At 55.7% G+C, this 14,652-nt stretch overlaps 6 protein-coding genes across 6 annotated transcripts; 3 read left to right on the plus strand and 3 right to left on the minus strand.

Annotated features, from left to right (window-relative positions):
* Positions 1–447: 447 nt before the first annotated feature.
* PHACADRAFT_265178 (uncharacterized protein) lies at positions 448–883 on the minus strand. Its single transcript, XM_007401623.1, has one exon. It carries the CDS (start codon positions 838–840, stop codon positions 607–609), a length of 234 nt encoding a protein of 77 aa, XP_007401685.1. The 5' UTR covers positions 841–883; the 3' UTR covers positions 448–606.
* Positions 884–2,366: 1,483 nt separating this feature from the next.
* On the minus strand, positions 2,367–3,928 carry PHACADRAFT_154100 (uncharacterized protein). The gene is made up of 7 exons (XM_007401624.1): positions 3,670–3,928; positions 3,522–3,616; positions 3,298–3,470; positions 3,115–3,243; positions 3,048–3,062; positions 2,744–2,996; positions 2,367–2,686 (listed from the first exon to the last, which is right to left on the minus strand). The coding sequence occupies exons 1-7, from the start codon at positions 3,824–3,826 to the stop codon at positions 2,498–2,500; spliced, it is 1,011 nt and encodes a 336-aa protein (XP_007401686.1). The 5' UTR covers positions 3,827–3,928; the 3' UTR covers positions 2,367–2,497.
* Positions 3,929–4,496: 568 nt separating this feature from the next.
* PHACADRAFT_179035 (uncharacterized protein) lies at positions 4,497–7,365 on the minus strand. Its single transcript, XM_007401625.1, has 7 exons — positions 7,083–7,365; positions 6,946–7,022; positions 6,440–6,893; positions 6,027–6,390; positions 5,719–6,004; positions 5,077–5,666; positions 4,497–5,022 (listed from the first exon to the last, which is right to left on the minus strand). Exons 1-7 carry the CDS (start codon positions 7,268–7,270, stop codon positions 4,861–4,863), a joined length of 2,121 nt encoding a protein of 706 aa, XP_007401687.1. The 5' UTR covers positions 7,271–7,365; the 3' UTR covers positions 4,497–4,860.
* A 256-nt stretch (positions 7,366–7,621) lies between these two features.
* Positions 7,622–7,978, plus strand: PHACADRAFT_166991 (uncharacterized protein; the record flags this gene model as incomplete). Its single annotated transcript, XM_007401626.1, has 1 exon — positions 7,622–7,978. The coding sequence occupies one exon, from the start codon at positions 7,622–7,624 to the stop codon at positions 7,976–7,978; it is 357 nt and encodes a 118-aa protein (XP_007401688.1).
* A 1,046-nt stretch (positions 7,979–9,024) lies between these two features.
* On the plus strand, positions 9,025–10,701 carry PHACADRAFT_214164 (uncharacterized protein). The gene is made up of 5 exons (XM_007401627.1): positions 9,025–9,430; positions 9,488–9,774; positions 9,838–9,968; positions 10,020–10,422; positions 10,487–10,701. The coding sequence occupies exons 1-5, from the start codon at positions 9,042–9,044 to the stop codon at positions 10,570–10,572; spliced, it is 1,296 nt and encodes a 431-aa protein (XP_007401689.1). The 5' UTR covers positions 9,025–9,041; the 3' UTR covers positions 10,573–10,701.
* Positions 10,702–10,982: 281 nt separating this feature from the next.
* PHACADRAFT_214165 (uncharacterized protein) lies at positions 10,983–14,230 on the plus strand. Its single transcript, XM_007401628.1, has 10 exons — positions 10,983–11,524; positions 11,585–11,845; positions 11,896–11,946; positions 12,001–12,010; positions 12,068–12,122; positions 12,357–12,467; positions 12,519–12,953; positions 13,022–13,240; positions 13,295–13,543; positions 13,601–14,230. The coding sequence occupies exons 1-10, from the start codon at positions 11,406–11,408 to the stop codon at positions 13,795–13,797; spliced, it is 1,707 nt and encodes a 568-aa protein (XP_007401690.1). The 5' UTR covers positions 10,983–11,405; the 3' UTR covers positions 13,798–14,230.
* Positions 14,231–14,652: the final 422 nt, after the last annotated feature.

The raw sequence follows: 14,652 nt of genomic DNA on the forward strand, positions 1-14,652 counted from the left end.
TCGGGTCGACATTCCCTGATATGACGTCTGCGCGCTAGTCCGGCCTCTTAGCTTCATCCTTTGCCGCCGATGTCCCCTTTGTTCGCGCATGATGTACCGCTGCATTATCACTTTCGTTCTGCAGTAAGTTACTCGCCTGGCACTAGTCGCATGCTAGCCAGCGTAGTAAGGGTCATAATGACAGAGTGCGCTATTGTTCTTGTCGTCTCTCTTTGGTCCCGAGTGCTTCTTAAGACCGTGCTTATCGGAAGAGCCGAACTTGCCCAGAGGAACACGTCGTTAGTGACTTAGCTACGACCAAAATGTTCTAGGATATTCTCGTCAACTTTCAGCTGATGATAAGGCGGCTTCGTGGCGCAAATGTTCCCAGCGGTACGATGCGTACTTGGGGCCCTCAGTCTCCTGGCCGTGCTGGCGTTATCGCCAATATATTATACTTAGAAGTTGGCCGCATGTACAGTGGGTGCTCGACTGAACTAAGCCCATACTACTACGACATTCTAATCCAAAGTTTCCCGTCCATGTAAGAGAGGTCGCCAGTATCCCAATGAGCTACAAACAAAGCAGACCCGCTATAAAACCTGCCGAAAGAGAAAGAGAGTCAGCTTAGGCACCGCCCTTGCTGCCCTTGCCACCGGTCGCGCTCCCACTCTTGCTCACTCCACCATTGCCTCCCCGTGCACTCCCCACGAACACATCGCTGCCATTCGTGTACACAGACCCGCCATTCGCTGACCCAGAGCTGCCAGATACAGCCATGCCACCGGTCGCGCCGTTGCCGCCGAGTCCAGAGAAGATCTCATTGCTGCTCCCGCCATTGCCACCACTGCCACCAGTCATCCTCCCTGTGATACTGAACCCGCCATTCCCACCCTTGGCTGTGCCTGGCAGTCAGTAACAGTACATGGTGTTGTGGTCACAAGCAGAGATGCTTACCAGATTTAACGAGGATGTCGCTTCCCAACGTGTGCACCGACCCGCCGTTCGCGCTTCCAGAGTTGCCTGACTGGGCCTTTGCGCCGGTGCCGCCGTTGCCAGCGAGGATGCCGTTGCCGCTATTGCCGCCGTTACCGCCCTGGGCGGATCCCGAGGCAGAGACACCACCGTTACCGCCCTTGGCTGCATGCGTCGATTAGCACCGATGGCACTCCGCGAGTCTGGATGGGGTGCACTTACTGGAGCCGACGGCGACGACGCCGTATCCTGGGCCGGTGGTGTAGACGGAGCCGCTATTGGCAGAGCCCGACTTGCCGCTGATAGCGCTGCCGCCGTTACCGCCTTGGCCGGCAGTGAAGGGGAGGAAGTTCCCTGGAGCGGGGGCCGGAGCCGCGACGATGCTGCCGACGACGGCGAGGATGGCGAGAGCGACGAAAGACGAGCGCGTTGTAGTGATAATGCGAGTAGTGAAAGAGAAAAGCTGCAGAGGCGAGTGCACGGAGGCTTACAGTAGGCAGAGCCTTTGTACCTTTTCGACCATTGCATCTCCTGGCCCTTTGCGGTCACTATGTCTAGACAGGGGTACAATGGCATTGCTTTGCACCTCAATGGCGCACTGAACTGAGAGAACTCACGAAACAGGGGGCTTTGCTCGCCGTCCGGACCTTTCAGTATTCCCGATAGGTTCGCGGTATTTCTTAGTGCTTGAATCTCGCCAGTTCTTAAGGTTGCTTTATGTTTCACTATGAGATCGGGGTAACCAGGCAACTGGCTTCTACTCGTTCGTTCGATATCCCGTAGGACATTCTGGGGGCACTCGTGCCTAATCGACTTTCAACAGCCAGAAGAGTACCTTCCGAGCTGAACCTTACAATACTGATGATCGCCGGCCTTGGGACGCCTGGACCGACCCGCAGGTAAGCCCACTGATGACGCGGGACATCTTCACTGTGAAGCCCGCGCCTGCTTCACTGCCGTGAGGATCCATTAGTAGCCTAGGGACAGTGTCAGCGCTGTGCGAGTAAGATGGTCTAGATCCGCCTACCGTCGCCACCAAATCTTGGCCATGGTAGATACTTGATATCCGCCGGTCGAAATCATTTGCAACTTGTCGATTGGTCGCCCACAACATCTGATCACGTCGTGTTGTAGAGCTTTGGATTTCTGGCAGGAAAAAAGTCGCGTGCGCGGTATTTAGTGCTGAATTTGCCTGTCTGAGCTCAGCCTCGTCAGTGAAGCTCACGTCATGTGCGAATCAAGCTTATGGCCTCATCAGAATACACTGCTCTGGTAACGTCTGACGCTTCACCTGCAGCCGTAGCTGCAGCACTCGGTCTTCGATGAGGCCTTGTTATGGTACATGTGCCACGCACCGAAGCGCTGCAGAGGACGACTTCACACTTCGAATGAGATGTGGTAGAACCGAGTCTTGCAAGCCTAAAAGTAAATCTTCCATTTTTTGCAGGATGAGGCACATGAAGACCAGAGAAAGTACGCTTCAATGGTCGCTCTATGAGGCCTTAGGCATCCGGTAGCTTTACAAAAGCCCTAGAACACATGGTTACAAGGGCCAGTCCTCGTCAAAAATGTCAAAGCCGAGGCCCCAGCTCTTCGAAGGATTGAAGGTACGTTGTGGAGGGTGCACAGTAGCAGCAGCTTCAAGCTTGTCGAAGAGATCATCAGGCAGGGCGAAGATCTTGATGTTCTCGTCGATACGAGAAGGAGTGACGCTCTTAGGGAGAACAACGGTCTGTTTCGATACATGTTAGGCTTAGATATATACACATAACCGACGAGAATGACGTACGCCGCGTTGGACGTGCCATGAGATGACTACTTGAGCGGGCGTTATGTTGAGCTTCTGCGCAATTTCCTTAACCTCGGGCACGTCGAGTGTCTCCTTCACCTGGTTGTTGCCTCCGAGCGGCGAGTATGACTCGAGCAGAAGCCCATGCTTGCGTGCCCACTCGACCAGCTCGGGCTGCGGGCTCCAAAAGTTAAGCTCCACTTGGTTCACGGCCGGTTTGTACTTGAGCGGGTTGGCGGTCAAGTTCACGACTCTGGCGGGAAGTTAACGTATATCACAACGGCATGTGTCGCAGGGGGCATACCTGGCGATGTTGAAGCTGCACACACATAAGTCTTCAAAGAATATGCGAGAAGCGCACGAATATTCACTTGCTGATGCCTATGTTGCGGACCTTGCCTTTGTCGACCATCTCTTCCAGCTTCTTCCATGTGGGGTACGGATCCGCAGTCAGGGCAACATCCAGCTCGTTGTTGCTGCCTTTCTTGAACGCAATGGGCCTGCGAGTATTGTTGGCGCGTGTCAGGTCGTGTACGGTACATACGGGAGCCTACCAGTGCATGAGATACAGATCGAGATATTCTGTGCCAAGCCTGGTCAGGGATTCGTCGAGAGCTGGCTCAACATCTACTGGAGCGTGAAAAGTGTTCCAAAGCTTTGAGGTAAGCCAAATTTGGTCGCGAGGGATACCGCTGTTCTTGATAGCCTTCCCGATCTCTTCTTCATTCTGCGCTACTTGTTAATGATACGGACTCTTCGCACGAAGAGCACGACGCACCCGATATGTCCAGGCGCCATCGATGTGTCTGTACCCAGCCTTCAAAGCGGCGGCAACGGCTTGTCCAGCATCGCCAGGACTTGCCTTCCAAACGCCTGACAAGTTGAGAGCTTAGCAGACCGATCCCGGATAGCCCACCGTCCCATACCGAGCGCGACCGAAGGAATCTGGTGGCCTGAGGGCAGTAAGTAGTGGCTAGGAAGTTTAGTGCTATAGTTCCTCTGTAGCCCACTGCACGGTTGCTTGTGTAGCCATTGCGCGGTGGACCCGACATAGGTCTTGAGACCCTTGAAGCCTGCTAGCATGACGGCGAAAATAATGAGGAAGTGAAATAGGATCTTCTTGACGCGATTGTGATGGAGCCGCGTTCCTAGCTGCTGCCGGGCCTTATCGTCGTCGCTCACGGCGAGCGGCTGGTACTGAGCCCGAGGCATAGTCGTTACTGGGAAAGACGAGAAAACGGAGCAGCGCGTACATTTCGAGTAGAGACGCCCGTGGCTTCCATCATACCTTCATCCACACCCACAATATTCTGCGCATAAATCCCTTGTCCTGCACCCTGCAATATCGCTGTCGGCCAGCAATTTTAGTCAAGGTGATTGGACGACGTCCGAGGTCTGCAAGGTTCAGAATGCAGTATATATGCGGCAAAGCGGTCGTTACCTTCAGAGCTCTCCCAGCTTCGAACTTTACGTGCGAACATCCCGGTCGCATTCCCATGCAGAGTAGCCTAGGTTTGTTTCCGAACATAGTGGCTATTGGAGAGAACTGTGTCGAAGTCGTTGAGAACAAAGGTTACTGCTGATACATTCCGGTAGATCTACCACCAGCTGAAACACAGATCCTGCACTCGTGAGTTGCAGGGGTTAGGGTTTCTATACCGCCGACGCCGCTACTCACCAGGCGAAATGCTGGAATACTCACCCGCAGTACCAACCGCCGTGTGTGTGGGCAGTGCATCAGAAATACAGCTTTGCAATATTGTAACGCAGACCCTACACATAGCCGAAAACGGCCCAGGATGCATTGCGTTAAAAGAACTCCTCCTTTTCTAGATGTCGTCTCTCTGGTGCATCTAGTACGCCATACATGTGATCGTAGCCTAGTTCTCTGCAGCACTTAAGTGCCCGGCTCCCGCTAGGGTTTCTCCTGTTATACGTTTGACTCACCATGGTCCCATGAGGATAATTACTTAGTATTTTACCGTGGTAGGCTCACTAGTAGAGGCCATATCTTCTGAGCTATTCATCGAGTCCTTTTTGACCAGGGAACCAATGAAGTGAGTTAAGCAAGCACTGTCTAAAAGCAGGGGCCTAAGGATAGAAAAGGGCGAGTCACATTAGCCGCGCCGATTCTTGAGTAAAGGCACCTCCGCAATGTAGTTCCGTGGGATTGCTGAGACATTCCGAGCGTATATCTGCGTTGTGTAGACCAATTCGTCGTAAACAATAGCCGGGACCTTCTTGTCGCAAAGTGACGACCCAGGATGGATTTTCACGATCTAAGGAGGTTCTCAGCATGGTAGTTCCTTCGCAGCTAACAACGGCACACGCACTGAATGGCCAATGACCTGCTTGTACCGCCCATCTGGTTGCAAGAACGCGGTGTTCTGCACGAGCCCCCTGACAAGGCTGCGCAGCACAGCTTGTTCCTCGCCGACCTTGTCTCCACAGCTCGTCCGCCAGTCAATCTTCTGGTGCTCGCAGTACTCGCGTAGCTGCGTGCGGATCTCGAAGGCCTCCGTGAGGCAGCGGTGGCTGACGTAGTTGCGTACACACCAGTCTTTGAGCGCAGCCTTGCTCGCCTTCTTGCCGTCTGCGCCGCCCTCGCTCTGGAGCACCTCTTCGTACGCACGCACAACGTTCAGGACCGTGAGGTGGTCGCTGCTGAGGTGACGAAACTTGGTGTGCGCCTCGCGCGCGCTGTCGCGGCTGTCGGTCGTGTCGACAAAAAGCTTCGAGGACGAGCTGAGCACGGAGACGATCGTAAGCACTTCACTGGTACAGCCGAACTCGACAGATGCGATCACCGCGCGGGACAGGGGTGGTTCGAGAGGGAAGAACGCCATTCGTCTACCGAGATAGGTAAGATTCTTTCGGTCGTCGAGCGCGCTGAGGAGATATAGTGCCGTCAGTGCTTGTGCAACTGCGCGAGATCATGAGATGTCGGTTTATACAAGGATGGATCGGAGACTTACTGCCTTCTTCGTCTGGGCTTTCCATGAACTCCATGTCCTCTAGATCTTGCCCTAGACACTTGAGTTGGAGCATGCTCGCCGTTAATGAGCATCTCTGAATCTCGGGCTCTGCGCTCAAAGGCAGAGCGTCGAAAGCATCCTCCGTGTACAGGCGAAAACAGCTTCCTGAGGCCTCGCGACCGGCGCGACCGGTCCTTTGCCATGCTGAACTCTTGGTGATGTCCCGGGTCAGCAGCGTGTCGAACCCTCCACCAACGCCTCGTCCGACCCACCGCTTCTCCTTGCACTTCCCAGAATCGATGACGTACCGCACGCCAGGGGATAGTCACGGACGTCTCAGCAATGTTCGTCGCGAGGATAACCTTCCGCATGTGTTTTGGTGCAGGGACAAAGATCTGCTGCTGCTGTAATGATGACAACGACGCGTATAGTGGGCATGTGAGTATCCCTGGCGTATCTTGTGGTAGTCGCTTGGCATAAAGCTGTATCGACTTGTCCAGGCTTTCGATGTCTTCTTGACCAGGTAGAAAGACTAATATGTCACCTGCGGGTTGGTCCGTGTGTATTTGGAAAACAGTTCGCAAGGCAGCGTCGACGTAGTCGGGTTGTGGTGTTGCGGCGTGATATATTGTAACTGGGTGCTGCCTACCCTGGACATAGAGGATCTTCGCGCTAACTTCTCATGAGTGACACCTTCCAAGCACGAAATGCCGACACGCACTTGCCGAAAAAAGAGCTGAACTTCTCTGCGTCGAGGGTAGCACTCATGATAACAACCTTGAGTGGATTCTTCGGTGCTCTTTCCTTTCCCTTTCCCTTGCCCTCCGTAAGAACCGTGTTTCGCTTCTTCAAGATCCCTTTCAGGCGCGCAAGTAAGACATCAGTCCGTAGAGTCCTTTCGTGTGCTTCGTCGATAATCACGACGCTGTACCGCTCCAGCTCCGAGTCGCTCATGAGTTCTCTGACGAGCATGCCGTCCGTAACAAACTTGATTTTGGTCTTATCCGAGGAGAGGTCAGCAAAACGGACAGAATATCCGACGAGACTGCCCAGCTGCGACTGTGTTTCGACGGACACTCGGGAAGCGAGAGACGTTGCTGCTACTCGGCGTGGTTGAGTGACCGCTATCATGCCGTTGCGCGCAAGACCCGATTCGAGGAGGTACTGAGGAATTTCTAGAAACGGTATGAGAGGAAAGGGGACGTGCGGTACGCGGTTATGACCTACGAGTCGTCTTTCCTGAGCCTGTTTCACCCACTAGCACGGTGACATCGTTGTCCCGCATTTCCTGGATGATAGCGTCTCTGCCTGCTCGGACATGCAACAATTAGTCCAATTGACCATAGATGCAACTAATAGCATGCGCACCTTGGGCAATGGGTAACTGTTTCCGCTGTTCCTGAACCGCAGCGTGCTTGCTGCTCGAGGGGCCTGCGCTTGCTATCTTCTGCTTCTTTGTCGGGCGAGGGCTTTGTGCATCAAACTTGAGCGACTTGAGCGCCTCAGCGCTGTTGATCCTGGTGCCATGGTTCTCGTCGTCGGAATCATCCATCCACGCTATACGCGGCCGTTTCGCAGGTTTTTCAGAGGTCCCATTGGGCGCGACGGCTCGAGGCTTGACTTTTCGCCATCTGAGACTGAGCTACGTCCCGTAAATATTTTGTGTAGAACTGCCAAAAGTAGGAGAACATACCGGCAGGCGGTACAGAGAGGCGAGAGGAGGGTGAGCGTGCACGTCCACGGTCAGGAATTTTCGGTGAAGGCTCTGCGATTGGTCCGCGGCTCCGGAAGCAAACCTGCAAACCCTAACCTCATTATTTGCGGCGCCTACGCGAGAAGAATTCGCTGAGCGCCCACGGTGCTCTTGATAATTTCCTCGCACGACTTACTCGTGCATATCACCATGGCCCAGTCTTCGCGGCCTCCAGAACTCAGCCAGGAGGTTTTTGATACATACAATACGGAGCTACAAAGTGCAGCTCTGAAAGCGACGCGGAACGCTGCCTTCCTGCCTCAAGACCTCGCGTTCTATCGTTCGCTTGACCGCGGCATCGCGAAAGAGGTCGATGCCTGCTCTTCGAAAGTCCTCTCTCTGGCAAATCGGCTGCTAGACCTTGTGTCCACTGCGGACAATGCGAAATCAAAATCCAAAGGGAAGGGGAAACTGGAGCACGATGATGTTACGGACAATTTCCGTTCGTCCGTCGTGGATGCGATGGACCAGAAGACGATATCGCTCTCTGCACCGTGCAACACCTGAGAGCGTATCTGAGCTCCGGACTCGAAATAATAAACAGGTCTAAACCCTACCTTGACAATGTTTGGATTCGTGAAGACCTCGTTCAACTCTTCGAGCTCTTCCCTGACAACCAGAGTGTCGACGACAAAGTCCTCGTCCCTCGTGCTGATCTGCATGAGGCACACAAATCCGTAAAACGACCGGTAGCTGTGGTACTCCAGATCAATCGCAATCTCTTGTGCGGACCGTAGCTTCTCCAGCATGGCGGAGAGCGTCGAAGTATCCGTAACCCAAGTGAACGGCGTCTCTTCAAACGATCTTGGCGGTGTCGGGTCCGTAGAGCGGAACATGTGGGATGAATACTCAATGTGTTTGATTTCATGCCGATACGGATGCCTACAGATACAAGTGAAGTCGTACGCAAAGGGATTCCGGAAGATGGGCTAACATACAAGCTGCTAAAGGCACTGTCATCACCATCATTGTGCATATCGTACCCTAGAGGGACTTTCGCGTTATATTTGTGCCGGAGGCTGGGCTGCCAGGGTGCGGTGTTCGTGTTGTCCACTTTTCGCTTAAACTTCAGCTGCGGCTTGGGAAGGTGCGAAGCATGTTGTAGCGCGGGATCCAGGCGACCTGAAGCAGTGATGTTGCTCTTTTGTGTCTGCTGTCGTATAAGCATACATGTGAAACAGGGCATGGTTGAGCGATACCTTCTGCTTGACAGGCTTAGGGTTCAAAGCGATCGCGGGCTGCTTAACAAGACCCAAAAATTCATCCAAGCAGATGTCCTAATCCATATGGTATAAGCTAGACCACGGTAGCGCGAGTCACAGAATACCCACAGCCCGCTCCAGCAGGCTTCAGCAAGACTTCAACCTCTACATTGTCAACCTTTTCGACACCTACCACGCGTCGAAAGTGCTTGACTTTCCAAGACACAGCCTCGCGACGCTCATGGAGATGTATTGTGACTTTACGCCTGATAAGCGTTACCAGCTCGCGGACTGGCGGATACGGTGCGTCCCATCTTATGACGCCTGTCGGCCACAATTAAACTATCCATAGACCGCTCCCAGTGGAGATGCTCAACTACGCTCGGTCGGACACGCACTTCCTGCTGTTCATCTACGACCATCTGCGGAACGCACTGCTCGATCGCGCACAATCGCGGGCGCAAAGCCCGTCCACCGCTTCAGAGCCCGCGCCGAGCACGTCGAGCGCCGTCAACCCGTCTCATGCGCTGGTGCGCGAGGTGTTGTCGCGCTCGGAGGAGACGGCGCTGCGCGTGCTCGAGCGCGAGGTGTACGACGCCGAGGGCGGCTCGGGCCCGGCAGGCTGGGACACGCTGGCGCGCAAGTGGAACAAGGGCGCGCTCATGGCAGGCGAGCGCGAGACCGTGCGGAGGCGGATCTACAAGGCGGTGCACGCGTGGCGGGACCGTGCTGCGCGAGAGGAGGACGAGAGCACGCGGTACGTTCTCGTACCGGTTGCGCTTGAGAAATGCTGACGGGGCGGTATTTTTCGCAGGTATGTCTTGCCGAATCATTACCTGTTCGTGCTCGCAGAGCAGCCGCCTGCGGACATTGCAGGGCTGCTGTCGTTGTTTCAGCACGTCCCGCCTGTCGTGCGGCGACGTGCAAAGGAGCTGTTTGAGGCAATACGACAAGCCGCCGCCGTAAGCAGCGAAGAAAGTGTAGTGCCTACGCCCACCGCTCCACAGGCTCCCCAGGAACCGATACAGGTCGATGACGCGAGCTCAACACAAACCGGCGAGACACTTCCCACCGATAAGGCATCCATGCTATGGTCTTCAGGTGGGTGACCGCCCCTGTATCACGCGAGCCATTTTTATCCTGATGGGTCGATGTATTTCCCAGGGACTGCGCAGAGAATGACGGTGTCATCTTCCTTGTTTGGAAACACGATTAAGAGTGTCACCAAGGCCACGGGACCGGCGCACTTGACAGCTTCTCGAAGCAGCCTGTTCACAATCAATGGATCGTCGAGCGTGAGTAAAAGCAAGTGGTGGTCGTGTGCCGCACGCTCATGGGCAATGTAGGCAGCGGAGCTGCACAGAAAGCGGCTCCAGGACGTCGTATCGCGCATACATGGCTCGCTCGCTATCGCTCCATCCGTTCCAAAGATCGTGGCACCCGCAGCAGCCGCCGTAGCCGAGCAAGCGGAGGAAGTGCCCGGGCAGGTGGAGATGCCTTTTGTGCCGGCGAGCGAGCGCCAGGAGACAGCGCGGACGGTCACCGCGGAGACGGCGAAGGATTCTATTGTCGTCGTGGGCCAGTCGCAGCGCAAGAAGCGGAAACGGGTCGCGGCTGTCAATGTCGAGAGGGAAGGCGAGGTGGAGGAGACGTTCGACTACTCGACGGTCTCGAACATCCTCGACGAGGGATCTGACCACGAGCCCGAAGCTGTAGGCGGCGGTCGCAAGCGCAGGCAGAAGACGCAGGGTGCGCATTTTTTATTGTCCATTCGGTCGTCTCAGCCCGTCTAACCTTTGTTCGATACTGCCAGGCCGCTTCGACTATGGCGGCTTCCGCGCGCCACCCAAGGCGCACAGCGAAGTCAAGTCTGGAAACCAGTCGCGTACGTTCAAGTAGCGGTCCGTCCGTCGCCAGCGTGACTTGCGTCCGTGCGCGGCGCCGGAAACCGCAGCGGTTTCTGGAGGGATCTAATGTTGTGTGCCTTTTGGACGCTATAATAGATTTGTGCTATTTTTAGTCCGATCTTTTTGCCTACCCGTCGATGATTTCGATGAAGACGGGGCTGTCCTGCTGTCCCTCTACACGAATAATATCCTAGACACAGCTGGTCCAGTCGACGCTGTACTCAGAGCGAGTCGCGGAGTATGGAAAGGCAGTCTAAGACAATGGGCGCGAGTAGGCGCGATGCCGAAGCACGGCAGCAGTCGGTGGGTCGGGGCGGATCAAGCGATCATCCATTCCGATCATGCCGGGCGCCCGGCAAACTTCGCAGCGGCAACAGGAGAAGTAGCTCATAAACGAGGCACACGAGCCTTGTCTCCTGGTATATATCTCCCCTCTCTCTATGTCTCTACACACACTCCTTCTATGACCCCCTCCTCTTACCTGCCTCTCCCGACAGCGATGCGCGGCAGCAGGTCGTCGCTGACCCTAGGTTGGCGACGGCGCACGAGCTGCATTCTCCTCGTGGCCGTCGCAGTCTTTCTTTTATTCGAATACGCTTCCTACCGCACAGGCGACACAGATACAGATGATCTCCAAAACAGCAATGCATCGGTCGACCCGACATTAGACTCCATATATTTACCCTTCCGGCCGCCGAAGCAGGGTCCTTTGCGGCGGAAGCTCAGGCCGTCGCTATCACTTCCGGCAGCATGTTTAGACGCGCACTTGTCGAAAGGACAGCTGTGCTATAATCCTACCGAACCCAGGTTCGATGTTCTCTGGACATGGGTCAACGGCTCGGATGCTTGCTTCAGGACGCGAAGACTCGTGTCCAAGCGAGCCTCGCGAAAGACGACATAAGGCAGCCCACCTCTTCTGGTGGGAGGGGAGGTCGACAATTTCGGTACGTTCGCGAACATTTTTTTTGGGCGGAATGGCAGCACTCATCTTTGCCCTGCAACAGCGATCACGACGAGCTGCGCTATTCGCTGCGCAGCGTCCTGTCTAATTTCAGGCCGTATCTCGGCAGATATCATCTGCTCACTACCGACTTTGCCATGCCCGACACTGTCGAGAATTTGACGGCGCCAGCCGACTATCGACTGGGCCAAGTACCACAGTGGCTCGACGTGGACAAGAGACCCTGGTCGGACAACCATGTCCAGCTGTCCATCAAGCATCACGCTCAGGTGTTCCATCCCTACGACGACAATGTGTTTAACAGGTAATATCACTATCTCATAGCGTTCCGCGCGATGCTGAATGAAATATCAGTTATGCGATAGAATCCCAGTTCGGGCATCTTGATGACATTTCGGAGAACTTGTGAGTAATCAGGGTGGCTATGAATATGCTTGATTTTCTGACCGTTTTGATCAGCATCTATATGGTATGTGATTTTCTTCCCGCGCTCTGTCACGGAGCAGACGATTGACCCTGACCACAGAACGATGATTTCTTCCTCTTGAGACGTCTCACGCCACGGTCATTTTACACGTCAGGTGAGATTATCTCTTTCAGGAGTTGTCAGTAAAAGCCATCACGGCTGCCTGAGGTTTTTCGAGCATTGTTACCCAACGTTCGTCTGTCAGCCGCGGTAGAGCTTGATGGGGGTGTCATTGCATATGCACGGCTTCGTACATGCGATGCGTTGCCGTGATATAATTGCTCTTGCACCCGCTGTCCGCGGCGGGATTAGCCAAAACCCAAGTCAACAGAAACTGACGAGCCTTCAGCTTACGGTCCGGTTCTGCGAATGCAGAGCGATCTTTTGGTTGCGCCGACGCAGTATCGGAACAACGTGAAAGGCGAATGGCGGAGCCTCGCTTCCAGCAACCGCTTGCTCAGTACGTCCCCGTGCCCTCTCCCTTTCCGCCACACTGACCCACTGGCTCCAGGCGACCGCTTCGGCGTGCGGCACCGCCCGTACGTGACGCACGAGGCCAAAAGCGCCTCGCTCCCGCTCCTGCACGAGATGTCGCAGATCTGGGAGGCGCAGTTCGCGGCGACGGCGACGCACCCGTTCAGGGAGACGAGGATCGCGCTCGGGAACGCCGACCCGAGCGTCATGTACATGCTCGTGCACTTCACCATCGAGCGCTGGCGCGAGGCGCTCCTCTGGTCGTGGGCCGTCGCGAAGCACGGGACCACCACCGACAGGTGGTCGCCCGAGGCCATGGCGGCCGCCTGGACGGAACTCGGCGGCGCGCCCGGCGAGTACGGCAGGCTGGGCGTGTACGCTGGCCGCCGCGGCACCGTCGACCCCGACCGCGTCTCGGCCAGCTTGCGGGCAAGCGGGCACAAGCAGGCTGACGGGACCGTCTACGATTTTTGTGAGTGCCGGCTGCGGTCTTGCTGTCAAAAAAAAAGGCTGTGCGCGCTGACCGGCGTGCCGCTCCAGCGTCGCTCGACGGCTATCCGTACATAAACTTCAGCCCGTCGGGCGGTCCGAAGCGGAACAAGTGGCCGCGGTACACGCACGACGTCGACGAGAAGGACCTGCTGCAGTGCTCGCTCGACTACGACAAGTGTTTCGTGGACGCGGAGCACAAGCCCTTCACACACGCGAGCGAGGTCTTCAAGAACATCGCCTTCCGGGAGGCGCAATGCGGCGACTGCAGTACGTCTGGCCCCTTCCTGCGCAGTCCTCCCGCATGCTGAATCACCCGTGCAGTCACGCTCGCCCTGCTCAAGGCCAGCGGCGAACTGGGCCTCGAGGCCTTCCTGCCTCCGTCCGACCGCGTCGTCTCGTTCGACGCAGGAGGCTTCGCCCCCGAAGACATCGACCCCGTCGCGCACCTGCCGCTCAACGACCGGTGGGAGGACGGCGAGTTCGCGCTCTCAGACGTGCTGAGGGGCACCAAGCACGCGAACGTCCGCGGGTGGACGCTGCGCCTGCTCGAGCGGTACCGCTTCGTTATTGGTAAGTACCCCGCCCTCCCCCGCTGCCGCGCACAGGTCGCTAACGGGCGGACAACAGGAAGCACCCCCGGGCACTTCGCGATGATCTCCGGGCCGTCGGCGCTCAATGGCATGGTGGCACACCTCAAGAAGAACCCCGACGTCGCGCTGCTGTGCGTGAACGACGACATCACGGTCGACGACGACAAGGTCACCGCGCTCTTCAAGAACTGGGCGAGCGATCACTGGGGTACTCCCGCGCAGTGGGAGCAATGACACCCGTGTTTGCTTTCACCCTTAAGTGGACTCTCTGCATGTGCCGGTCACCCACTCGTTCGGATGGTCGGACACTGCTTCATCTCTGTACTTTTTTTCTGTTTGTTTGTGAGGGCTTTCGGGGACTCTGTTATGTGGCGTCTATATGCTGCCTGCATAATTTTCATACCTACACTCACGTCAAACCAAGGGATCACAGCGGCGCTGTCCAATCGTATATGTATCGTTCATCTAGGCCTACATTTTACACATGTAATTCAGTACAAGCATAAGATACAAACAAAAACAGCTAGTCAGTGTTTTAGAGGGGTGTCCGCTGAACGTTGTTTGCGACGTTTGTGAAGAAGCGTTCTACGACAGACTTGCCGCGGCGCAAGTTGGTGAGAGAAATGCGCTCGTTCGGGAGATGGGCTTGGTCCTGTCAATTGGTGTCCATCAACTTGAATGGCTGAGCAAGGCAAGAAGACAAGTGCTTACCGTACTCTGACCAAGCGGCAGATGCAGTGCATGGCATGAGAACTCTTTCTCCAGGTTTGGTATTGACGGAATGGACTGGAAACGGAGTGGTCAACGATAGGCCGCCAAGAAACGGCGAGGGAAAGACTTACGCCACCCTCACGGATACGGAGCGGCTCGACGCCCCACTCTTCCCGAACGGCGTCTTCAAGAGCAGTGAACCAAAGATCGTCGAGGTTTCCAAGCCACCAGTCCGCCATATGATTGGTGGTAACCTGCCATGGTGCTCAACACAGTTCGAAGGAGGAAATGACTGGTAGTGAACCCACCTCTAGAGTGTTTGGCGACCGCATGTTCGAGAATGTCGTTTGGAGATGGTCTTTCAGTGCCTTCGCAATG

Source organism: Phanerochaete carnosa, assembly GCF_000300595.1.
Source record: "Phanerochaete carnosa HHB-10118-sp unplaced genomic scaffold PHACAscaffold_13, whole genome shotgun sequence".
NCBI classification, from domain to species: domain Eukaryota; kingdom Fungi; phylum Basidiomycota; class Agaricomycetes; order Polyporales; family Phanerochaetaceae; genus Phanerochaete; species Phanerochaete carnosa.

What these genes read in the sequence shown, in the direction of transcription:
- PHACADRAFT_265178 (XM_007401623.1), bottom strand. Translation starts at nt 840, where the DNA reads ATGACTGGTGGCAGTGGTGGCAATGGCGGGAGCAGCAATGAGATCTTC.
- PHACADRAFT_154100 (XM_007401624.1), bottom strand. Translation starts at nt 3,826, where the DNA reads ATGCTAGCAGGCTTCAAGGGTCTCAAGACCTATGTCGGGTCCACCGCG. An exon ending in GATTCCTTCGGTCGCGCTCG is followed by an intron (nt 3,617 to 3,669) that starts GTATGGGACGGT and finishes TCAACTTGTCAG; the next exon opens with GCGTTTGGAAGGCAAGTCCT. An exon ending in GATCTGTATCTCATGCACTG is followed by an intron (nt 3,244 to 3,297) that starts GTAGGCTCCCGT and finishes CAATACTCGCAG; the next exon opens with GCCCATTGCGTTCAAGAAAG.
- PHACADRAFT_179035 (XM_007401625.1), bottom strand. Translation starts at nt 7,270, where the DNA reads ATGGATGATTCCGACGACGAGAACCATGGCACCAGGATCAACAGCGCT. An exon ending in TTCAGCTCTTTTTTCGGCAA is followed by an intron (nt 6,391 to 6,439) that starts GTGCGTGTCGGC and finishes ATGAGAAGTTAG; the next exon opens with CGCGAAGATCCTCTATGTCC. An exon ending in AAGCCCAGACGAAGAAGGCA is followed by an intron (nt 5,667 to 5,718) that starts GTAAGTCTCCGA and finishes GATCTCGCGCAG; the next exon opens with TTGCACAAGCACTGACGGCA.
- PHACADRAFT_214164 (XM_007401627.1), top strand. Translation starts at nt 9,042, where the DNA reads ATGCTCAACTACGCTCGGTCGGACACGCACTTCCTGCTGTTCATCTAC. An exon ending in GAGGAGGACGAGAGCACGCG is followed by an intron (nt 9,431 to 9,487) that starts GTACGTTCTCGT and finishes TATTTTTCGCAG; the next exon opens with GTATGTCTTGCCGAATCATT. An exon ending in ATCCATGCTATGGTCTTCAG is followed by an intron (nt 9,775 to 9,837) that starts GTGGGTGACCGC and finishes TGTATTTCCCAG; the next exon opens with GGACTGCGCAGAGAATGACG.
- PHACADRAFT_214165 (XM_007401628.1), top strand. Translation starts at nt 11,406, where the DNA reads ATGGGTCAACGGCTCGGATGCTTGCTTCAGGACGCGAAGACTCGTGTC. An exon ending in TTCCAGCAACCGCTTGCTCA is followed by an intron (nt 12,468 to 12,518) that starts GTACGTCCCCGT and finishes CACTGGCTCCAG; the next exon opens with GCGACCGCTTCGGCGTGCGG. An exon ending in GCGGTACCGCTTCGTTATTG is followed by an intron (nt 13,544 to 13,600) that starts GTAAGTACCCCG and finishes GGCGGACAACAG; the next exon opens with GAAGCACCCCCGGGCACTTC.